The following is a 25,156-nucleotide window of genomic DNA, read 5'->3' on the forward strand; positions in this document are numbered from 1 at the left end:
GACTAATAAAACAACACCCCCCGCAAAGACCTTGTCTGGTCACCTTCAGCTGCAGGGAGAGGGCATGTGCGTGAGTGAGGACGATCAGCTCCCTCCATTTCATGTCTATGCCTCAGCCAAAACATTGCAAGACAAGGACGAGAGGAGAGCACCGAGATCAACAGCATAAGCAAGGCAGAGAGCTCTGACAGCACCGTTTCACCTGACCGAACCTAAACACTGCCCCGTGAAAGCAGTCCAGCCCTTCCCTACATGCTCTCACCCCATGGCCGAGCATCCCGCAGGCACAGGCTTGCCCCCAGGGACACAGCCCATCTTGGCACTCCCCCTTTTCAGTGCACACAGGTGGCTTCTCTCCAGGGTGCGGCCAGAAACACAGCTGCTCTGCGTGACCTCTTGCCATGGGCTAAATGCCACAGGCAAGTCCCCAAAACACTGACCGTTAAACAGACAGGATGATGGTTGCGTCCTCCAGGTTGCCTTATAAAAGCTAGCTATCCAGAAAGGAATTGGCAATATGGCAGGATGAAGATGGTACAGCCCCTCTGGGCAACCTGCTTCAATGCTGGGCTGCTCCAAAGGGGAAGAAGGTTTTCCTTACCTCTAGTCTGAAGCTTTCATATTTCAACATCGTCTAGACTATTGTCCTCCTGCCAAGCACCACAGGGATGAATTTGGATCCATTTTCCTGAAAACCTCTGCCTAGGGACTGGCCAGGCTGCTGGCAGGGTCCCAAAGCCCTCCCATTCTAGAGAATGAAAATGCCCTGTCCTGCAGCATCTCCTTGCAGGGAAGTGCTCCAGGCCCCGAGCATCTTCATGGCCCTCTGCTGATCTTGCTCCCACTTATTAACATCTTTCTTGTACCGGGAGCCCAAAAATTGACCCCGTATTGTGCATGTGGTCTAATGAGTGACGAGTAGGGGGAGATAATCGCTTCCCTCCATCTTTGGGTGAGGCCCCCGTTCATACAGCCCAGGACACTTCTTTGCTACCAGGGCACACTGCTGGAAGGTGTTTTGTCTTCTGTCGCCCAGGAGCACCAGGGTATGTTACACAGAACTGCACCCCGGTCAGATGATCCCCAGCCCATATCACTGGAGGGGGCCGGTCTGGCCCAGGTGCAGGACCCAGTGCTAGTTCTTGTGGAATTTCAGGAGGTTTGTGGCAAGACATCCCTCCCACCCGGCAGGGCTTCTCTGAATGGCATCCTTAAGGCACAGGAATGCTTCTCCCCATTTGATGACATCAACAGACCTGATGATGGATGCGTCCTCCAGGTCGCCTTATAAAAGTGCACCTTAGCAAGTGCACAGGGCCCAGGAAAGCCTCCTGTGCTGCAGTGGCACCTGCATCTGCAATGTTACTAGGAATGGATCATCCATCTGCAAAGGTATCTGCATCGACATCTGCACCTCCAGGGGTATCTCCTTCTGCGATAGTGTGTTCGCCTGCAGTGCTCTCTCTCTTGGTATTTGCACGCGGAATGGCATCTGCAGTGCCATGGAGGACAGGTGGAAGGTTAGGGGCTTCGAGGGAGGGTGCTAGGGCTTAGGGGTTAGGGGTTTATGTCAGCAGCTTGGGTTCGGGCATCTGGGGAGAGTTTCTGCTTTGGGCTTTGTGCTCAGGGCAGGGCTAGGGCTGAGAGCTCCCCTTTTAGGGTTAGGGATCAGGGTGAGGCTCAGTGTGAGGGTTTGTGATTCTGCTTAGAGCTTCTTGTAATTGATTTGAGCACTGACTAGCTTTGTGGGTTGAGGGGTTGGGTTAGGGCTAGATGTGAGGGCTGCCATTAAGGCTAGAGGTGAGGGCTGCCATTAAGGCTAGCGTTTGAGGGGTAGGGACCTCACAGACAACAAGCAAGTGCTGTCTCTCTCACATGCCTCTCCTTTGGCCTACCCCGTTGTCCCATCTCTCTCTTTGATGTCACTCACAAGCATCCTCACAATGCTGCTCCTCACCAGCCAGCTTCCTCCGGCAGAAATGACATCACAACCTACTCTCCGGCAATGTCACCTATGCCTTCACCTTCCTCTTGCCTAACCTCTCATCTCATCTCCCTGGCCTTTCCCTTCAGAACCTCACAATCCCTGCCCTGCTTCTAGATCCTGGGAAACATCAGTTAGGCTTAGGAGAGGGGTTGAAGATGAGGGAGGGTGAGGGACAGGATTAGGGAGTTGGGTGAGGGTTTAGGCTTCAGGCATCTGGTGAGGGGTTCAGCTTTGGCATTAGTGTTAGCATGGGATGATCTGTCATTCCCTAACAGCCCTGGAGCACTCCTTATCAGGATCGTAACCCAAGTGGAACGACACCACGGTTACCGAAATGCCATCATTTTACTAATGACTAAAGCCAATCATCTTGCAAACCTACAAACAGCGGTCCCAAGGGAGGCCCTTTGAGCTCTCCTGGACCGCAGCGGGCTGCGACCAGCATCTCCCTCCAAGTGGGACGCCTCTCAGAGTTCGCAAACTCTCCAGTTTGTGAAATTTGGAGGACTGCCACCGAAAGCTGGCGACGAAACCTGGGCTGAAACCCTCCCCTCCTGGAGGCTCAACCCTGGCCCCCTGAGAAATACTGAGACATTTGAAGTGAATATTTCACGGAACTCGAGGGGAATTTTTAACAGGTATACCTTTGTATATGTATCTATAGCTTTATGTCTGTGTGCGTGCGTGCGTGGATCAATCTGTAATAAGGCTATTGTTGTGATTAGCTCGCTTCAGGCTATTGTTGTGATTAGCTCGCTTTGTAAATCCTAAAATTAATCCTTGATTAAGTGCTGCCTAAATCTTATAATTTACCTCAAACAGTGAATGAACCTCAAATTGCTGCTAAATACACATAATCCTTAGATGAAACGCATTGACCAAGTCTGGGACTAGGATTACACCTAGCCGCACCTAGACTGCTCTCTGAGAAGGAGCTTAGAAAGCAAGGGGGTCAATTCCGACCCTCGTGACTCAACGGGAGGAACTCTTCATCCCTTGTATCTTCTCTTTTCCTTTAGAGATAAAGCGTTGACCAAGCCTTGGAATGAGTCTGGGTTCAGCGGCAGCTAATCTCCTCTTTGAGAAGTTTAGAAAGCAAGGGAGTCCATTCTGAACCTTGTGACTCAATGGGAGGGTCTTCCTTATTCTTTACCCCTTTGTTTCTCCGCTCTCTCCCTCTGTATAAATCATTCTGAGTTGATTCTCATTTGATTTCCCTTTGTATGTTTTAGTAAGTAGTAGAGTGAACCTTGCCATCGAATTCTGTTGAGTTGCATTTTTATAAACTTCTATTAAAATCGCTTTTCCCAATACCCTTGATGGTGATTCTTTAAGCGGCCTAAACCACTCATTTATGAGAAGCCCTCAGCAGGCCCTACTAAACGTCCAGGACACTTGATTCCTGCTATGGCCTTCCACGCTCAGTGACTTTCCCCTGGGAGATGGTAAGTGTGCAGCAACGGTAATGAGTTTATTCTTGCATCTCAATTTCAGCGTGGTTGCAGATGGACTTCCAGGAGAGACCATCTTCTAGGAAGGCTTTTGCTAAGTGTGATGACGTTAACAAGCACCTGATGCCACACAGGTTCATTTCTTTCTCAGTCCTAACTCAGGAATGCTTTGAACATTGACTGTAAAATGTTCCCATGCAACACCCCACCTTCATTTGCTAGAGGTGGGCATGGGATGAGGAGGCACAGCCAGCCAGGTAGATGTGACCACAGGTGGATGGGCAAGGAGATCACTAGAGACACTTGCTTCTATCAGTTTCACTTTTCTGGGCGTGATTTACATAAGACCCCAGCAGCTGTTATTCAATGATGCACATACTCTGTCCTGTACTTCTAAAAAGTGGTCTAGGGCTAATGGATTCTATATTACCATTTGTGATAATAATTTGATTTCTTCCCGTAGGGCTGTAATACTAGCTGCGCTTTCAGTAATGGCTTTTTCTAATTCCCTTGACACATTTGCAATAGCTCTTTCTAGTTCTGCAACCCCTAACTGTGGGATAAAAGCTGTTACAGACAGGTGGAACTTAGTGCCACATGCTATCAGAAGGCTGTAACACTTTTTCTTGTAGATAGCAGTAGATAGACCCAGGGGTCTCCTTTCAGACTAGCGACAAACCCTTCTTGGCAGCAGGGTGGTATCCTTCCTTTCTTCAGTGAAAATTCCTAATGTAGATGCCCGTCCTTGTACCACTGAGAATTCAATGGGACAGATACCCAGGGGAGTTGATTTCTGGAAGAGGATGGGCTTTTAGGGCATATGCAACAGTCGGGCTTATTTGCCTCTGCTGCTGTAGCTGGACTGTGGCTATGGCCGGATTATGGAACGAATATGTATAATCCGTATTCCACCACTGGCTTTTAAGCAATGCTACCCTATTAAAACCTGGGCTTCCAAACCACTACGAACAGGAAAAACAAACAGACACAAAGAGCAAAACCAACTCTCCCTTGGATATAGAGGACAGCACTGAAATCAAAAGGCTTTCCTGACTTAGGAAACCCAAAAGGCATTGAAAGATCTAAACTAAGCTGTCGTGGAAGCTCGTCCTCGTTAGCCGAGGGCCCCAGGAAAAGGCCGCTGCATCTCCCCAGGCTGCCTTGCCCTGCCTGGCTGCTGAGAGGAGGGGACAGCGGGTGGTGCCAGCCTGGGGTGACAGGAGGGACAGCGGGCGGTGAGAGGCCTGGGGGGTGACAGGACACCGGGCGGTGATGGGCCGGGGGGCAGCAGGGACACGAGCAGCCGGGGGCAGTGACAGGCCCGGGGCTGACGGGCGGTGACATGGACTGGTAACGGCCCTCCCCTGTGGGGCGCTCAGACTTCGGAAGAAGATGGCGGGGCCGCCGCGCTCACGTGACACGGGCCTGTTGTCAAAATGCACTGGGTGCGGGGGGCTGTTGTGCGTGCGCAACGGTTGTCGGCCCAGAAACCCCTCTGCGGAATGTTGAGGCAAGGGAAACCCCTCTGCGGAATGTTGAGGCAGGGGAAACCCCTCTGCGGAATGTTGAGGCAAGGGAAACCCCTCTGCGGAATGTTGAGGCAAGGGAAACCCCTCTGCGGAATGTTGAGGCAGGGGAAACCCCTCTGCGGAATGTTGAGGCAAGGGAAACCCCTCTGCGGAATGTTGAGGCAGGGGAAACCCCTCTGCGGAATGTTGAGGCAGGGGAAACCCTTCTGCGGAATGTTGAGGCAAGGGAAACCCCTCTGCGGAATGTTGAGGCAAGGGAAACCCCTCTGCGGAATGTTGAGGCAAGGGAAACCCCTCTGTGGAATGTTGAGGCAGGGGCGCCACAGCGAGCGGTTGGGCCTGGAAGTGCTGTGTGCGAGAGAGGGAGTGGGTCTGAGCCGGGGCTGCAGAGGCCTCTCCCCGTTGCCTGACGCCCGCCTGGGCTGCGAGGAGGAGCTCGACCTCAGGGGGTGCTGCTTTCCCTGACCCCCTCAGTGGGCCCTTCCTCAAGCCACCAGCACAGAGGTCGTGACACGGTCTGCCGTGGTAGACACCATCGCAAAGCAGGCACCGCCTGGCCCCGACCATGTCGTGCGTCCATTATAAGTTCTCCTCCCAGCTCAACTATGCCACGGTCACCTTCAATGGCCTCCACATCTCCCTGTGCGACCTCAAGCGCCAGATCATGGGCCGCGAGAAGCTGAAGGCGGCCAACTGCGACCTGCAGATCACCAACGCCCAGAGCAAAGAAGGTGCGTGGGGGCAGCCGGGGAGGGAGTCAGCCTGGGGCCCATCCCGCCGGCATGCGGGGGACCAGGAGGGCAAGCGGCGCCGGGGCTGAAGCGGGATGGGAAGCGGTAATGCGATTCGGCCACGATCGGTAGCTGTGACTTGTGTTGGGGGCCTCACAGAGCTGTTCTTTTGTAGTTGCTCTTCCGACAGCTACCTTCAGGTCTGTGTTTTAGACACGGAGCTAGGCGTAGAAGGAGACGTGGTTGACGTGCGACATGTAGTGCTTACCAAAGTTTTGGTTTCCTGGAATTCCTCTAGGTAAAATGATAAGGAAATGTGGGAGGATATCTTATAAAAACAGAGTAAGCTGAAAGTGATGCTATTGAATATCATTGTATCATCCATTTCTAACTGTGATTTTTTTTCCTGGTACTACATGCTAACCACATCAGGGCAATACTGAGGTTTTATGGCAGAACATTTACGGTGAATATACGTAAGAAATGTTCTTAGAGCAGTCATAAATTCTTTTAAATCTAATAAATGGTGCTTCTTTCTCAGAGGTGATAATGGTTTTGGTATGACATTTCAGTTTGGTAATCTGCCATCTTGGTAAGTTTAAATGTGATTAAAGACTCTGGGTTGTGACTTTTCAGAAATAAAAAGACTTGTAAAGTGTTTTCAGTCCTTAAAGTTCTTTTTTTTTTTTTTCCTGTGGTTCTCTGACACTTTTACAACAGCCTTTCTTTGAAATGTGGACTAGTGGTTTTTTTCCTCTTCCTCTTTGATGTATTAAAACTTAAACAGAAAAATATGTACGCTGCGGTAACTGTAACTTCAGCCCTGGCCTTTCAAGTGATTGGACTTAAAGCTCGCTGTGTATCTACAGGTATTGAAACTATTTCAGGAGAATGTCTGCGAAGAGACTTAAGGGCACGATGTTAGGGGTCTTAGGGATGCCATTGCATTGCATGACATGCGTAGGTAGAGAGACATTTCACAAGGCTTGAAGTTTTCTAGTAGTATTGAAGAAAATGGTCAAGACCTTTTGAACACTGTTTAATTTGCTTTAAGGGCTTTGCTGCAGAAGGGTCTCTGAATTTTTTCATCAGTTGCTAACGTACCTCCAGCTTCACAAATGCTAGCAGGCTGAATGGCCGACTGGCTGACGTCAGTCCTGTAGTAGTTGGGTCTGTGTCAAACAGAGCCTTAAAACCAGAATGCTGGATGGTAATAAACTTTGAAGGAGCCCAATTATTATCACTAGAAGAAAAAATGTTTTGAAATAGGCCAAGCATGTGGGTTCTGTTATAGCAGGTGAGGAACAGAACGCAACATTTCAGAAGAAAAATTTATGCTCGTAAATATGTTCCCCCACAAAGCGTTACTCTAATATCCATAACAGCCATTTTACAAAGTGTGTTGCTTTGTTTTCATATGTAATCCGAAGACAGTGAAGACAAAGTATCTGCTTCACTAGGTTCTGCTAAATGTGGCGTTGCCTGAAGGTGAAGTTCAAGCAGGAGTATCTTTCCTGCTTTAAAGAGCATCACTCTTGTTTAACAGCGACAAGATCCTCCTCTAGGCAGGTTGTGTTGCACTTTGACCTTTGTAAAATGAGCATAAAATCTTACGCTTGCTATATTAGAGACACAGGTGCTTACTGAAGCAAGGGGTAAGGGTGTTTTCCTTGTGAAAACGCAAAAATCCCCCAGGGGTTTTCAGAGCTAAAGCTGGAGAATACATTTCAGTGTCATCTATGTCTATGTCAAATTTTTGGTTTAGATGGGTAACCATGAATTTCAGTTGTTATTAATCAGATGTAGATGCTTAAACTCACCTTCGGAAGATAAAGGAACAAACTAGGCCCGGATATTCTGCCTAAATGGGATGTTTGGAATTCTTACATGTGGTCATGAAGTATTGGGTTTTTATAACATAGTCTGTGACTGACTAAACGCTGATGTGATCTTGGAAAGAACCAAGTGGACCTTGAGTGAAGATGGCCTACTTGTTCAGATTTTTCTGAGTACTCCTCTAAGCTTTTACAGTTCAGTAACTGTTACTTTTCATAATGGAAATCTAGTCATAGAAGCAATGCTAATACAAGCTAAAAGTAAACAGGATTTTAAGTATCAGTGGAAAAAAAATTTCTGATGGACTCTTTTTAAGATGCTGGGAAAGCAAAATGGATGGTTAGGACCCATTTTAAAAGGTGTGGGGGGGTGTGTCCTCTTCCACGCTTACTCTAGAGACACATTCTAGAAAGGCAGAATTCCCTTCAAAAAGCCTGTACTCAGGAATGAGGCATTTAAACTTGCCTCCTTTGAATTTGATCTGAATTTCTTGACCTGTTTTTTATACTAGATGTTCTCACAATATAGTGGAAGGACTGCAGACTCCAGAACTCAGGTCTCTTGAGTACTCTTTCCTGCCCTGTAACATTCTGACTCCAAGCACTTGGAGAATGTGCTATTCTGCTTATCAGGGAAAATACAAAAAAAATGCTAGAAACCCAAAAATGGGGCTCTGAACTGGTCTTCATCCAGTGGTTTGTGATCTGGACCAGAAAGAATCCTCTAGCCCTGCCAGTTTCGTTTCCATTTCAATGGAAAGCACTGAGCAGCTGAGAAGTGTGGTTGTTGATGGATTAAGCTCCAAGAAATAGGCAGCGATGGCAGGCTCTCTTCTCTGTTCTGTCAGTCTGGAGCACTAGCAGTGTAGGTGTATCGGTTTTAGTCAACAGCCACAAAAGCGCTGGCGCAGAGTTTTCATGCTTTAGCTAAGTGCCTGTTTTGTTGCGGGGCAAGCTAGTCAGACTTTAGAGTCTGGTTTATGCAGGGGAGACTTTGCTGTGCTTTGGTTTTCTCCAAAGATCTATTGGTATTGTAGCCTAATGGAAGCAAAAGCAACTTAAGCTAGGTCAGGAAAGAACCTCGTGCATTAGCAGGCTCTCCTTTAGTGACCTTTGAGACTATTTTGCTGTTGGCGTTCAAACTATTGTAAAAAACTGGAAAAGATTTTGCTGCTTGTGTTTGATTATCAAACCTGAAGATTTCTTGAAATGTACCGTTAGTGTGTTGAGACGGTAACAGCGTGATGTTACGTATAAAGTTTTGCTTCTGTATCCCTAAAGGGATTCTCTGAAGTGCTATATAATTGCAGATTAATACACATTCTTAGGAACTGACTCCTGTTTTTTTCTGGTTTTATGTTGTTTTCAGAATACACCGATGATCGGGCCCTGATTCCTAAGAACTCCTCAGTAATTGTTAGAAGAATCCCTGCGGGAGGAGTTAAAGCTACCAGCAAAACCTGTGTTCTGTAAGTATCCATAAAGCACATTCAGATGGGCTCTTTCTTGTTAAAGCTGCTGTCAAGTTTTGTTGTCGTGGGGTAGATTTTAATGCATCTGTCCCAAAGTAGACTTACATTTTTGGGCCTGCTGGGACATGGGGTTTGAACTCCCACATTGGTAATCTGTGCAATGATTCTTTTGTGTTTCTTCTTGGGGTGGTTGTTCTGAGGGCCAAGTTGTAGACCCCATTTCCTCTCGGTGGAGAGATTCCTCATTCTGTGTGTTTGCTTTTATTGCTTTTATAGTAGAGGGAGATATGCATTGTAGTGTAAACTTCGAATTTGTTGCCATCTCAGAAGAGTCTGATTCTGAGTGTTTGACTATTTCTGGCATTTGGAGGAGCAGGGGGTAGGATATGGCAGGTTTTCTTTTGCCCCCAATCTGGGGGTTTTGCATGCTAACTAGAGAGGAAAGACCAAGGTTGCCTGCTGATGAACCACGCAAACAAGAAGTGGCATTCATAAGTGATTCCTCTTAGTTTCCTAAAGACAATGCCCGTTTCAGGCAGAGAAAAAGAACAATATCCTAAAGTGTACTGCCTTTTGTGCGAGTACAATGAAGGAACAGTGAATCCTTTCCAAACCTGAAACTGCGTAAGCAGTTTAGGACCTTCCCAAATGTTACTAGCTGTCTGTCTAAGCCTGCTTTTCCCCTAAGCAGATATCTCTGCTCCAGGGTTTAATTCTGTGTTCCTAAGATTTACGGAGGACAGAGAATGGGGTCTATTGATTACAATTACAGCTATGCAAATGCAATCGTGACTGCAGGATTATGGCTGTCATTTCTGTATTCATACAGTCCAGTTCTGTATCAGCTACATTAGCATTGTTTGAATGGTCATGTTTTGCAGCCGCCTTAAAGATATGCGTCTCCACCACAATGAGTAGCTGTTACTAGCTTGTGGTTTTGCCACGTCTTTGTAACGTGGGTTCTCAAGAAATAAAGTAGACTGATGAGTTACAGTGTGTCTGGAAGAAACAGTACAGCAGCATCCTGGTGTCCACGAAGCATTCGCAAGCAAAACCCCCTGAAGTTATGTGGCTCTGCACGTAAACTCTGGGCATATTAGTGCCATGGTTGTTGCACTGCTTTCAGGCACTCGCTAGTAATTCCGGACGCCACAGCGTGGTGCTTATAAACATGGCCTTGTCTGGGGGATTAATTGAAATACGTATGCTTAGTGCTGCCTCGTCAGTGCATCCTCTGTTTCTGGTTGGATGGTGCCCTCTCTTGCTATTGTAATGCTGCCCTAAAATGAGAGGATAGGTGCTGCTAGCATCAAAGGTCAAATAAATAGCTGGATGTGGGGATAAGGGAAGATTGGCACCACTGTTCTAACATTGAAAATTAACCAGGCAGATCAGCTTTCCATTCCTTCAGCTGGAAGCATTGCAGAAACAGCTGGTAGAGTGGTTAGTGTTTGGGAATGATGAATGTGTGCTGAAATGGTGGAGAGGCCTTCAAAGTGCATTACTCCCCTTGTAGTATGTTCTTCAGGTTCAGTGGATGAAGAAACCCATGTGTGGCCATCTAAAGTATTTCCTCATGCTTCCTCGTCTTCAGGAGGTACGTGGCTGTAGCTGCGAGCCTGGTGCTGTTGTAGTAGTGGCAGGAAGCATGAGCCTTTCTATTTGTGCCTCAGTTCCACAGCAGCCTCGGAATTGCCTCTGCTCATGGGACACTTTGGATGATGTCTGAATTGTTTGTTAACTACATCAGTGGTTGAATGTCTGATTCATGATGAGCAGCCTGCAGATACAGATCAATGAGTATGTGGAATCTCAGCAGGTTTTCAAACACAATAAATATTTCCTAAGATATTGTAGCATGTTCAAGATTATCTTAAAGCAAATTCTGGCAATTAAGACCTTTTTTTTTTTTTTTCCCCACAGGGCTCCTAAATCGCACAAAATCCTAGGAGCTGCTTTCAGGTGACATTTCTACTACTATTCTTAGTTAACATAGCATATGTAACACATGTAGTATTTTGGCCTTTTCATGGCTAAGTATGGTCAATGTCTGAACACAGTGCTTGGGCTTCCACAAAGAAACACTGTTCTAAAGACTATGCTGCTGACATTGTTGTTATTTCTTTGTCAGAGGACTGATTTTTTACCCTTAAGTAAACTTGCACTTCAAAGGGTCTCGACTATCCCTGTTCTTTCTTAGAAACTGAAGTGCTCTCTCTGGTGCCTATTTGTAAGACTAGGGGCATACAGCTTGGCTAAAGTTACCTTCAGATGTTGATGCTCGATTATTTAAGAACACAAAGCTGTACTACAGACTTCATATGTTAGATACTTAATGCAGCAGAGACAAAATATCCGAGGACTTCCTCTTGTACTGTTGTGTTCTAGATCTGTAAGTCTTAGAGGAATTTGTGACAAAGTAGAAATGGGATTTTGGGTGGTTTTATTAGTGGCACTGAGTGTTATCAAAAGAGAGAAGAGTTTATGTATATGAATAAATTTCCATATTCACTAGACTATGAGAAGATAATATTTCTGATGTTGTGGTTTTACAACGTGCTTTCACTGCTCGATGTTGGGTACAAGTGCTTTATTTGAAGTTCTGATCACCTTTATTTCTTCTTCTAGAAGTCGAACTGCGCCAGCGAGCGGAACACCAAAAGCAGTATGTAAAAACACAATCTCAGGCTTTTTCCTACACACTGCACTTCACTCTAAACAATGTAGCCTTGTATTAATTTTCCAAACATTAGCTTAATATATTTTCCAGTAAATATGTTGTAAATAGCATGTCCTTGATTCAACATAGTCAAAACTGAGTCATGCCATCATTTGCACAGTTCTCATGGGAATCTTGGTATTTGTGCCTAGTAATGCATTGTATTTCATACTGACTATGCCAGAATATTTCCTGTGTGACTGTGTGTTGTACAGATAATGTATGATGGTTTTTAGAACGTGTTAGAACATGGCGCCATGTTCTGCAGCTGTCTGTCTACTGCTAGTACTCTGGATGTTTGTATCGGGTGTTGTGTGCTTTTTCTTTCTCGAAATACAAATTGTTTGGAGTGTATTTTTTGCCATTTTCACAGCCTATCACTTAGCTGTTGTTTTTAAATACCTTTTTTGCCTAATGGTTCTTGAAAGTGTTATCAAAAACAGCTGAGAAACCATTCTTGTTAAACTTGGTACTCTTTCTTAATTTTGACTTGGGGCTTCAAACAAATACCAAAACCAACATATCCCGTACGTTGTGAGGACAGTTCTGTGCAGCTAAATGATTCCTTTTCAGGTCCGTAAATACTTGGGTATTTGTTCCAAAAACTGTATAATTGAAATGATATTGTTTGGGCCCCTCTGAGTACTTAAATGCCTTTAATAGATGGCGGTGAATTTAAATAGCATTGCTACACGAAGTGATATTGTCAAGTTCTGCATTTGATCACTTCATCTGACTAATCAGTTTAGTTTAATAGTTTGCCTGCAAACGAAAGCATCTAAAACCCAGTGTACAAATTTTGGCACAAGGTTAGAGCCTGGTGCATTAGTGGGTGTAATCCCTGTCATTTCTCTTAACTTCTGCCTGCAGTCCATTTTTGGATCTGGGTGACTTCAGGGTTGGATGCTGCTTTAATTTCCCAAAGGTTAAGCCCTTCTTTAGTATAGCACCATTCTGAATGTACATTTGGAAAAGGGGCAGCATTTTTCTTCAGGTTTGAAAACACTGTCATTCTGCTGCTAAATATAAATAAGTAATAGAAGGAAATACTTGACTGGTAGTGGTCTAGATCTTGATTTGCCACTTGGCTCGAATACGATGTGTAACTCTGCATTTCAAAATATTCCATATACTGTAAAAATTTCCATGTGGTGTTTTTAATGCCTCTCCTTGTGAGTTTGAGTTAGTTTAACTGGCCCAGTGACCCTAGTAGTCAATGTAATGCATTTATATAAACCACGTTTATAGTAGTTGATCTAATTCTGACGGGTTTTTCTTTCCTGAAAACAGTTATTTTTCTCTTTGTATCCTTGCATGTGTATAAACACAACTCACGTGTTCAGAAAAAAACCATTCTTTTAGCCTCGTGTGTTCCCTGGCATGTCTGCATTACATTTCTAAGTAGCATCTTACCATAAGCTAACATAGATGTCTCAAAAAACAAAAAAAGAAAAGTAAAAACCCTGAGGTGGGAGGGAAGACTAGTTAGAACTAATTAAAGCAAATGAAATTCGAGGCAAAATCATTCCCTTCTTCTTTACTCTGACTGTTCCTGGTTTGGGTTGTGGGTAGCCACAGGGTGGGTGGAAGCCTTGCATCTCTCCTTACAAGCCCTCTCTCTCTCTCCCTCCCTGTCAAAGCACAGCAGCCTCAGGTGCTTCTAGCGCTGGAGACACACTGAGCTCTATTCTTAAAGCTAGCTCAGGTCTTGGTCTAAAGGGTGGGGGGTTTCTATTGTTTGGTTGGGTTTGTTAATACATGTATTTCTGTATGTATTTCAAAGCAGAACCTGGATCTTAGTGTGGTGGGAATAAATCACTGGAAAGCTTGGCAATTGTTGTTGAACAGTAAAGCAGCAAAGTGAAAATGAGTTAACATTTTTTTAAAAAGGATGCACAATAGCTTATACTTTGACTCTTCATTGTCTTGCTCTTATGTTAGCTGGCAACCTAGACTTCCACATTTGTGCTGCTGTCCTACTGTTAACTACAGCCAAAGCGAGAAAGGGGATCCTTTTTCGTTTAGGATTACAAGTTCAGTAACTGCAAGGAGCTCTAGTTGGTGTTTGTCCTTAGAGGCTGCAGAAATGCAGACAGTTGTGCCCATTGATTTAGCACTGTCAAGCACAGCTGGGATCCTTCCTGGCTGAATTTTTAGTTTAGCCAAGCTATCAGGTTTTAGAAAACCACTGTAATTTAAATGTGGCACTCCAGCAGTGAGAATAGCCTTTTCCTCCTATTTTGCCTCCCCTTTCCCACTTGCTTTGTGTTCGTTGCTGTTTAGTCTTCTGTTTGAAATGGGAGTTAATACATTGACTGTCGAGTCTGGGGTTTTACGTTTGTTTGTTGGTTGGGGTTTTTTTTTCCCAATTCTTCTGCAGTATTATCTTGGGGTTGTATACAAGTTTCATGGAGATGTTGTTTCAACGTGACTGACTGGAGGGACTGGCAGGATATAATTCCATGGAAATTTAAAGGAAAAAACAAAAGACCCACGAATGTTGGATCACTGGAAGATGGTTGTTGCGCAAACGTTCTAAATAGCACATTAATTATCTATTTGCTGCTTTTGGTAACTGTTCAGTAGAAAGGAGTGCTATCACCTCCTCGAAGAAACGAGACTGTTGCCTGCAGGCCAGAGCATAACTGCTTCCTGAAAAAATACAAGAACTCACTATTAGTTTATTAACTGTTATGCTTCAGTTACTGGTCAATACCAGACTGTTTAATGCAAGACTCCAATCGAGAGGTTTCCTAATTACTCGTTGGGTTCTGAAAAACCACAGAATGATAGTGGCTGTGCCTGCCAGGAGAAAACATAGGCCTGTCTTTCCCACATGTAAAAAAGAGTGGCATACGGTGCATGAAGCTTCAAAGTACTTGATCAGGCTTCCTTTTTAACAGAACTGGGTGCAAAATGTTCTGAAAAGAAGGAAAGGTGGATCTTCTGGTAAGACTTGCAATGGTCTCTTTTCCCAGATCGGAGTGCTCCTCTCCAAAGGCACATTTTCCTTCTCAAATAAATATGTTTTTCAATCCTTTTAAGCAGAAAATTGACAGATTCCTTACCCCTTCGACTTTTAAGGACTTGTGAGCATTTGACAAGGGTCCCTCTCTGAGATACCACAGAGCAATAAATTGATCTCAGGCGGGTTTGGTTATTTTAGTTTCTTCTCACTAACCACACAGGCACTCTTAAGCTGTCATGGGTTTGGACTTTGTTTTGAACAAGTGCAAATCACACTAGGTTGGAAATGCCTCTTTCAGGGACACTCAGAGGATATAGTGCGGACTTTCAGGCTACAGTAGAGGTTAACTATTGCTCTGTTTTGACTGTAGAACTTGAATCTGTGTTTATTTTTTTGTGAACAGATTGATGACCCTTCTGCACCTCTTTCGCTGGCCCAGCTTATTAAGGTACATACATATTCTCTTCAAACAACATTTGCTTCGTACTTTTAGACCTTATACTGTGATCTAGAGCTGGATAACCTTTGTAATGTGAGCAAAGCTTGAATTTAATTTTCAATCATTTAAAGTATTTATTTTAACTGTAAAATGTCTGTATGTTCTGCTACTATCCCGTAAAGAGTAGTTGCCAGTTTGGGAAGATAGAAGGGGAGTACCTTTCCAGGCTCAATGTAACGTTGCAGTATTACTCATCTTCAAGACACAAAGAAGCAGCACTTCAGAAGCTGTTTACTGTTTTTCATACGTTTCACTAATTTTGTGTTGGAAACTAACAGGATTTTCACAGAAGAATTTAATTGGCTGTAAGGTATGGACATTTCAGGGGGGTTTGCAAGAGCCAAAAGAGAAGCGTTTCCGGAACGTGGACAATTGCATGGCTGTTTTTGGATTTCTAGTCCTTACAGACTGTAGATCCATTCTTTGAATGCTGCACAATTTCTTAAATTGTAGTATATAGAGTGTGGACAACACAATCTAATTTGCTTGATCGCAGACTGTGTAAATTGCATAAATGTACCTAATTGTTTAGAGGAACATACCCAGGTGCATGTGTGGCATATTAGCAGATGTGAGCTTCTGAAACTGCTGTAATGCCATGTTTTGCTACGGAACTGCTTGTATTTTTTGCTCAACAATGGGTAACTTTGTCTGGGAAAGCACTAGCGATCGTGCTTTGTGAAAAGGCACAGTGCTAGCCAATGAAATGCCTAGTCTTTAGAGTTACAAAGATGAGAGAAGGCAGGGCCTAATGCAGAGGAGCTAGTTCTTTCATCTGAAAAGTGAGGCAGGGGTTCATTTCCAAGAAAGAGAAATCTCTTCCCTCTGGTAACTTCTTCCCACTCTCAGTGCAGAAATTAAATTGTGTACATTTGGCAAAAAAAATCCAAAAAAATTAGTTTGGAAGGTAACCTCCAAAAGAAAGCGGTCTCCATTAGTGCTGTCCCTAAACGTGTCCTTGGTTCTGTAAACTCATGTGAAGTTTTACTCTGAAATGTGAAAACCTGTCCAAGTGGAGTACACATTTCAGCTTTTGAGAAAATTCAAGTATTTCAGAAAAATGCAGGAACATAACCTAAAGCAGCTCAAAACTATGACTTCCTCTAACCTCTTTAGTGCAGTCTGGCTTAGCGTGGAGGCAATGCGTTGTAAGAAGTTTTCTGTTTTATTCTTACTGTGTATTAAATGCCATATTGGAGATTTGGTCTATTCCTAGGAATGTTTTGTGGGGTTTGGATGTGTTTTGTAAGCCATTTGGGTTCAAAGAAATAGTCAAGTATCTGTAAAGTTTTCTCTATATGTTAATGGAGATGATTTCATAGATGTCGACCTGGATTATGTTACTATTGAGAAAACACAGTGTCTGTGAAACTCCCATTTAATAAAACGTGGAAACTAGCTGGTTGCATGCCTAGAAAAACAAAAACATGAGAGGTTGATCTGAATGCTAGGTGCTTGAAGGTCCACATCATTTACAGTCACTCCCTTAGACCCTGCTTGTGCCTGGACCAGTGTGTAATAAAAAGGTTTGAACAAATACTACTGAAGAACCATCAGCTGGCTTCATTAAGTTGAAGTTCTAGTTCTGCATAAGGTTTAGATTACAATTTGTATGTTAAAAGGCCACAGTCATCTGGAAAAAAGTGCAGGTTTTGCTTACTGTAGTTAAATCACTTTCCATGAAGAAGTTAGGAGGCGGGGGGGGCATGCAGTTGTGACTGCCTGCTGCACATGATGGTCAAATTTCTACTGGAAAGCATCTTTTGTCCTGCTGAGGGATTATAAAAAGCTGGATTCCTTTTAAGGCGTCTGTGTCTGAAGCTGACTTTCAGCAAGCAGAAACAACTCCCCGACTCTTGTGTGTCCTTTACTGCTGCAAAATGTAAATAATGATACTTGCATACATCTTTCTCAATTAAATGTCCAGTGGACATCTTCCCCTGCAAATAGTCTGGAGCTTAAAAATCAGTTTAAATATCGGGGATAGTCTCATTTTTTCTACACATCGCCTCAGTCCACTTGGCAGAAAATGGGATTGCTTACAGAGGTCTTTACATAAGGTCCAAACAGAGCCTAAGCTTTTGAGTGCCCAAGAGTGCTCTTTTCAAGTAGGTTAAGAGGCACATAAACAGCACGGAATGGCATCAGGACTCCCCAGAACGTCTTCAGGGCAACTATATTTTATATAAGCAGCTGTTTTCATGCAACCTCAGCTAGCGTTGTGCTGCTCTTTACAGGACTGGGTGAGTGGTGGTGTCTTTGGCTGGGTGGGCTTAAATGTGTTTCTAATGTGTGTGTCCAATAATTACCTCTTCGACAGACCGCCGATCTGGCTGAAGCCAATGCTTCTGAAGAAGAGAAAATAAAAGCTATGATGATGCAGTCTTGCTGTGCGTATGATCCAATCAAGTAAGTGTTGATAATGTCAAATCTGTCCTTTGAAGCTGATGGAAAAATTGTAGAGATGTTTGTTTCAACACGAGAGACACACGCATACCTTGTTCTTTTTTTCCCCAAAACCTTTTAGTTACATGAAGAAACCCTTGGCTCCACCTCCACCATCATATACTTGCTTTCGTTGTGGAAAACCGGGCCACTATAGGAAGAACTGCCCAACAACTGGGGTAAGATTGTGGGGGACTTGTGGTGTGACTTAGTTTTTCATTTTTTTATCTTGGCAGTTAGGTAACAAGTCCATGAACGCTCCTAGGAAGAATTGTTTCTCTTGGGGTGAAATATAGAGGTTATGTGGCAATTTTGCAAAGCCCTTCAAAATTCAAGGGAAACCTGGAATCACAAATGTGAAATTTTCTTTTTTCGAGGTCATAGACATTAAAGGTGTGCATAGAGCTTTCTCTGTGAACTTTCATGCATATTTTTATATATTGCAATATTAGGGGAAATTTTTATGCTTTTGACTCTCTTTAATGGCAGTTCACAGTTTGTAGTATTTCGTATAAGAATAGGCGGTTTCTGTTGACCCCATCTATTGAATATTTGCATGTGTTAATTACACAAGTCTCTGGGTGAGTATTCATGCCATTTAAGGTTAGTCACGGAATGTATGTGCTTGAGCTATGAATTCAACCTTCCTGTCTAGGTGGTGAATGTAAGTTTCTCCAGTGACTGATTCAGAGCACCAAATTAAGCTCTCACTCTGAATTGCGCTGTGGAGGAGCAGCGGGTTTGTGTCTCTTCTCTGAATGGATGGTGAGCTGAGGGATATTTCACCCTTCAGGAACCTGAAGATGAGCCAAAGAATGTCGATTGAGTTCAAAATGCTGCTCAAGCCTTTGGAACGTCTTGGCTATATTCATTTAGGAAAATCAGTCTTTTAGTCGAGCAACCCTTACGCTAGGCAACAGGAGAGGATTACAGGCTTTTGCTGCTTCAAATAATCATTGAAATGCCATTTTACGTGTGGGTCTTAAGATGAGATATGTCTGCATTTCTTTTCTGAACAGGACAAAAATTTTGAGTCTGTTCCCAGAATTAAAATGAGCACCGGAATTCCAAGGAGTTTCATGATGGAGGTGGAAGATCCCAATACAAAGGGTGCTATGCTTACAAGCAGGGGAAAATATGCAATCCCAATGATTAATGCGTAAGTATGGCATTAATTGGACTGACCAAAAAGTGAGCGAGAGAAACCATGCGTAAATGTTTGAGTGGCAGCGCAACCAAGTTGGCCAGCGTACTACTGTGTGCTGACAAGAAGGGCTGTTTGAAAACGCACTTGGTAGCATTTCTGGTTTTCTGTCATGGATCTCCTTTTGTAGAAGCTGTAACACAGACTTCTTCCCTTTATAAAATGTAATTACTCAGAGACTAACTTTCTCCTGAGCCTGCAATTTACATTTACCCTCTGGCAAAGAGAGGTGAGATTCATTTCACCTGCTTTCTAGCTGTCAAAAAGGACTTGTCTAGTCTGAGCTAATGTCTTAGTTGATCCAATGAATGGCAGAGTTCTGCAGAAGGAAAATTGTCCCCCCCTCCCTCTTCTAGTGTGGTGGCTCGAGGAAAGTAGTTTAAACTAAATGCCTACGTTTTAGAAGCCAAATGTAGAGTGAGGAGAATTCCATTTGTTATCTTCCTTGGATTAAATCCAAAGCTCGGAAAAGTTTTCCTTTACCCACCTCTAACTGTTTTCTTTTTCCTTCCCCACCCCCCCTCCAGGGAAGCTTATGCTAGAGGAAAGAAGGAAAAGCCTCCCTTTCTACCAGAGGAGCCCTCCTCCTCCTCCTCTTTCTCCTCCTCCGCCCTCTCAGATGATCCTCTTCCAGAGGAGCTGTCATGTGTCATTTGTAAAGATATCATGACTGATGCCGCTGTTATTCCCTGCTGCGGAAACAGTTTTTGTGACGAATGTAAGTGTTACTCCCATGTTTGTTAATTCAAAACATCACGTCTGATCTTCTCAAAGCAGAAAGAGGCGATAATGAAATGACTTTGTTCCCAGTTCCGTTTAATACTTAAGTATACCTGTGGTAGTGCATGGCTCCCCCCAACCCCGTCATGGGCCGCTCTGACCGTACCAAGCACTGCTGTTACCTGACCGAGGCTGGTAGCGGGAGCGGGAACAATGGAATAATCAGTCACTCCCCGACAGCCCTGGACATTCCTTATCAGGATCGTAGCCCAAGTGGAATGACACCACGGTTACCCAAATTCCATCATTTTGCTAGTGACTAAAGCCAATCATCTTGCAAACCTTTAAACAGCGGTCCCAAGTGAGGCCCTTTGAGCTCTCCTGGACCGCAGCGGGCAGCAAACAGCATCTCCCTCCAAGTGGGATGCCTCTCGGAGTTCGCAAACTCTCCAGTTTGCGAAATTCAGAGGACTGCCGCTGAAAGCTGGCGATGGGACATGGGCTGAAACCCTCTCCTCCTGGAGGCTCAACCCTCGCCCGTTGAGAAATGCTGACAAGTGAATATTTCATAGAACTCGAGGGGAATTTTTAACAGGTACCTTTGTACATCTCTCACTCTCTATTTGCGACTGTGTGCGTGAGTGTGTGAATCAATTTGAATACCCGATAACAAGCACAGTATAAATATTACCATTTCAAATCTGTAATCAAGTCACTGTTGTGATTGTAGTAAATTCTATTAACTCACTTTGCAAACGTTAGACTCATCAGTGATGAAGTGCTGCTAAAATCTTGTGATCTGCCTTAAACTGTGAACGAACCTTAGATTGCTGCTAAATACATAGAATCCTTTAGACATGAACCATTGACCAAGTCTGAGACTAAGTCTGGATTCAGTCGCACTTAAACTCCTCTCTGAGCAGGAGTTTAGAAAGCAAGGGGGTGCATTCTGAACCTCGTGACTCAACGGGAGGGTCCTCTTTACCCTTTTGTTTCTCCCGTCTCTCTGTAGAAATCATTCTGATTTGATTCTAATTCCATTTTCCTTTCTATGTTTTAGTAAGTAATAGAGTGAACCTTGCCAATGAATTCTCATCAGTCACCTTTTCATAAACTTCTATTAAAATCCCTTTTGCCAATACCCTTGACGGTGATTCTTTAAGTGGCCTAAACCACTCGTTCGCCACAATACCCTGGATAGGAAAGGACTCTTCTCATGGAAAGGAAAAAAAAAGGCAGAGAGCTTTTTTCCCTTTCTGCGTCTCTAGTTAAATCCTCTTTACGTGCAGAAGAACAAGCGTGAGAAGAGTGCAGAATTGTGCAGGTGATCACAGTGTTAGATATCGAGCGCATTTTGTTTGTGCACAGCCTGTTCTCTCATACAAAATTATATAGCCAGCTCCGGTGACTTGCTGTGGTCTGCCACAAATGGGTGGTTAGGCATTTAATCCACATTCTTCTCCACAGGAGAGTTGCTTAAAACCTTCCCAACTCAAACCTATTAATGGCTTTTTGAGATGTGTTTTATTCATGAACGTTGTGGTTGGTGACTTCTCACTGTACTAGGTAGTGCGAAAAAGGCTAGTCGAAACATCAAGACATCTTCAAATGTTACAATAGTGAAATATCAAAACTGTAGAGTCATTTGCTGCATACTAGAAATCTTTTGCACGCTTGAACATTTAGAGCTTCATGTTCCTTCAATTCAAGACCATATTCACCCATTAATCATATGCGTGTTTTTATAATTGATTAGAACCCCCCAAAATTTCCTTAGTTTGGCTGAAAAGTATTTTGACGATTCTAATGATTCACAGGTATTAGAACAGTGTTACTGGACTCTGAGGAACATACATGCCCAACGTGTCATCAGACAGATGTTTCTCCTGATTCTTTAATTGCCAACCAGTTCCTACGCAAGGTAACCTGATGACTGTTACGTAAACTGTTCGTAGGAAAAGTTTCTGTAAAAAGCGGAAAGGGAAGAAAATAAGAATTTCCATCTCCTTAAGCAAGGCTGAATTGAATGAGGCTCAATTTACTGCTCAAATACATTATCTGTTGTCACAGAAGCTTACAACTCTCAAGACAATCTGGCAAATTCAGGTCACCCTTTTTTTTGACATGATTGCCTCACTTTCAAGTTTGGGGTTTACACAGAAGTACTTTAAATACAGATACTCTGAGTTACCAATCATTAATATCAGGGTTTAATGTGATGTGTTCATGTATCTGTATGCTGATTTATTTTAGGATTGGTAGCATTTACCAAGCAAGGACACAAGGAATTTTACTCTGTGCAGGCTTTTCTCCGTCTGTCTACTGAAGTTTCATACTACCTTTCTGTCAATGTTTTTCTGCCTCTAGGCTGTGAACAACTTCAAAAATGGAACTGGCTACACAAAAAGGCTCCGTCAGCAGATTCAACAGCCACAGCAGCCGCCACTGCCGCCACCTCCACCACCGCTCATGACTGTTATATCTCCTGCTGCTCTGGTGAGTGCTGCTGAACTTTCTAAATCTTCCCCTCTGACAGTCAGCAGTTTGTTGGAAGAGAAGGGAAGTTGTATCTCAACACACGCAGTCATTCTTGTATTTTAGTAGAGCTTATTTTCCAACTCTTTGCATTGATTCACAAGGGCTGTCGGGTTCCCGGACAACCTGCGTTACCAAGTCTTCTGGGCCCCCGAGGACAATCCATACCCACAACTGGTAAGTACCTGTAACCGCAGAATTTCTTTGAAGAAGCTGTCTTCAGAGAAACTGAATGGGATTTTTTGCTTTTTCCTCTCCCCACTCCAAAAGGTCGTCCAACGAGAGCCAGTACAACTCGCTCAGCAGGTGGCAGACCAGGCTGGGAACTGTAAGTATTCCGCAGACATTCAGTATCTTACTACTTGTAACCTGTTAAATGAGGCAGTAACACATAACTTACACAACAGCTGATTTATAATGAAATAAGTATGCACAGACTGCTGTGGAGAACACAAAGGGTAATGAATTTTTAAATGACTTCATTTGAATTGGCATTAACAAAGGGGATCGGCGCTTGCAGTAAGATTATTGAAAAACCACCTCCAGTACATGACTTAAAAGAGGACTCTGAAAAATGAAGGCTTTTTGGGGAAACCGTAATTGCATATAAAAATGAAATACAGTTAAAGGATCAGGTGGAAAGCCACCCTTTGGTTACTGGCTGAATAGGGCTGGAGAAGAACTTGATTTCCCAATAGGAATCAGCCGCCAACATTCTTTTTTTAACAACTCAGTTGATACTGATTGACCAAACTATTGGAAAAGTCAACGCTGTCATTTTATGGCAAATATGAATTTCTTCAATTTAGTCATCTCGCATGGCCAAGCTGCTTTCTCTCAGCTGGCGAGAGAGGAGTCTATTGTAGCTATTATTGCCGTGTCAAGTTAGTCCTTCCTTTTGGTATATGTCTGTTATACATCGATTGTCAGGGTGCATTGCGTTTATAAACTCTTAAAGATAAATCAAAACAAAACCCAGGACCCATCCCTCGTTTCCTCCACCACCCCATGCACTCCTCTTCCGCTGCGGGTACCACCACCACAGTTTCCTGCTCAGTTTCCACCTGGTCAGCCTCCATCGGCTGGGTACACTGTCCCCCCGCCAGGAAATCCCCCAGCTCCTGCAAGCATGTCATCAGCTTGGCTACCAACAGCAGTACCAACGGCTCATGCAAATACCATCCCAACGACACAAGCACCTCCTTTATACAATCACAGGATCATTTAGGTTGGAAAAGACCTTTAAGAGCATCGAGTCCGACCGCAAACCTAACACTGCCAAGTCCACCACTAAACCCTGTCCCCAAGTGCCACATCTACGCCTCTTTTCACTACCTCCAGGGATGGTGACTCAACCACTTCCCTGGGCAGCCTGTTCCAGTGCTTGATAACCCTTTCGGTGAAGACAATTTTTCCTAGTATTCAATGTAAACCTCCCCTGGTGCAACTTGAGGCCGTGTCCTCTCGTCCTATCACTTGTTACGTGGGAAAAGAGACCAACACCCACCTGGCTACAACCTCCTTTCAGGTAGTTGTTGAGAGCGATGAGGTCTCTCCTGAGCCTCCTTTGCTCCAGACTAAACAAATCCCATTCCCTCAGCCGCTCCTCGTAGAACTTGCTCTCCAGACCCTTCATCAGCTTCGTTGCTCTTCTTTGGATGCGCTCCAGCACCTCAATGTCTTTCTTGTAGTGAGGGGCCCAATCCTGAACACAGTATTCGAGGTGCGGCCTCAGCAGTGCCGAGTGCAGGGGGACGATCGCTTCCCTAGTCCTGCTGGCCACCCTGTTTCTGATACAAGCCAGGAGGCTCTTGGCCTCCCTTATCTAGGGAGGAGTTTTACAGAGAACAACGGAGACTTAAAGAGGAGTAAGTGTTTGGCTCAGTAAAGTTGCATTGGGTTTCATTTTTGTATTTCAACGGTGTGTCGGACTGCAGTTACACTGAAGTGCATGTGACATAAGCAAAAATGACACAGTGTTTTTTCCACCGTGCTTTTGCGTTGCAGATGGTAAACATCTAAAACTAAACCAAGACAAACGTCATTCTAACACTTTCCCTAAAACTTGTAGGAATTCTAAACTGTTTTTGCTTAAATTGGATGTTCACCTTCTGCATTTGCATGCAGCATACATTTTCTCATATGGGCCATGTTTTGTTTCTTGGTGTCTGCCTGTAAGAAAGGTCAAACTCTAATTGTAATAAAGGTCAAACTTGTTTTAACAGGGAAGAGAAAAAGTCCAAGCCTGAGGAGTTTACAGATGATTTTGCTAAGGAGCTGATGGAATATAAAAAGATTCAAGAGGAGCGCAGGCGCTCGTTTTCCAGGTAACTGCTTTGCACATCTGTAATGGGGAAGCAGACTGTCGAGAAAAATCGGGAGGAGTTCCACTCCACCCCTCTATCGTTAGGTGGACTGGATGAGTCAAGGGATTAGCAGTGATAGGAGTTTCATATTCCTAGAGGAGTGATAGGAGGCTCATATTCCTAGAGGAATGGCATTGAGTCATAGTGCAAGAGGCTGAGCTCAGAAGCTTTTAGATAGGACTTTTCTTGAAATGCGGTCACTATCCTTGGTTAGAGCCAGAGGTACGTGCAAGATATTGCTAGGATGTCTGGCTAGAAGTGTTGATTAAATAGTCCTGTACGTAGGATTGCAGTACAAGTATTTTGCATCCTGTACAATTTGCCAAATAAGTAGTGAAGGTAAATAGACTAAGCTGGCATTTTAAAATGGAGTTTTACTCTCTTCAGGCTAAATGGTGTTTTCTTGATGTTTGATAGTGCACTGTAGCCACTAAGACTTGCTCTTTTTGCATCTTACTGCAGCAAAAATGAGTTGCACCCCATGTCGTTGCGGAGTAGTGAAAAATGTGCGTGTTCACGTACCAGTAGAGGCCAGGATACACCACCTGAAACCAATCAATAGCTGTGGGAGTTTCATGTGCTAGAAGGGAGTGGAAATAGCCTTACCCTTCCTGTTTGTTTTCACACTACCAAAGCAGCAGCTCTTCTGTCTTGTAAGCAGAACCTTTTACATGTGATCAAGATCTTCAGTTTGC

At 44.1% G+C, this 25,156-nt stretch overlaps 1 protein-coding gene across 1 annotated transcript; it reads left to right on the top strand.

The window, feature by feature from the left end:
* The first annotated feature begins 5,532 nt into the window (after positions 1-5,532).
* LOC132321073 (E3 ubiquitin-protein ligase RBBP6-like) lies at positions 5,533-17,604 on the top strand. The gene is made up of 5 exons (XM_059834665.1): positions 5,533-5,698; positions 8,903-9,002; positions 11,634-11,670; positions 15,096-15,140; positions 17,512-17,604. The coding sequence occupies exons 1-5, from the start codon at positions 5,533-5,535 to the stop codon at positions 17,602-17,604; spliced, it is 441 nt and encodes a 146-aa protein (XP_059690648.1).
* The last annotated feature ends 7,552 nt before the right edge of the window (positions 17,605-25,156 follow it).

This window comes from Gavia stellata, unplaced genomic scaffold (assembly GCF_030936135.1).
Source record: "Gavia stellata isolate bGavSte3 unplaced genomic scaffold, bGavSte3.hap2 HAP2_SCAFFOLD_71, whole genome shotgun sequence".
NCBI classification, from domain to species: Eukaryota; Metazoa; Chordata; class Aves; order Gaviiformes; family Gaviidae; genus Gavia; species Gavia stellata.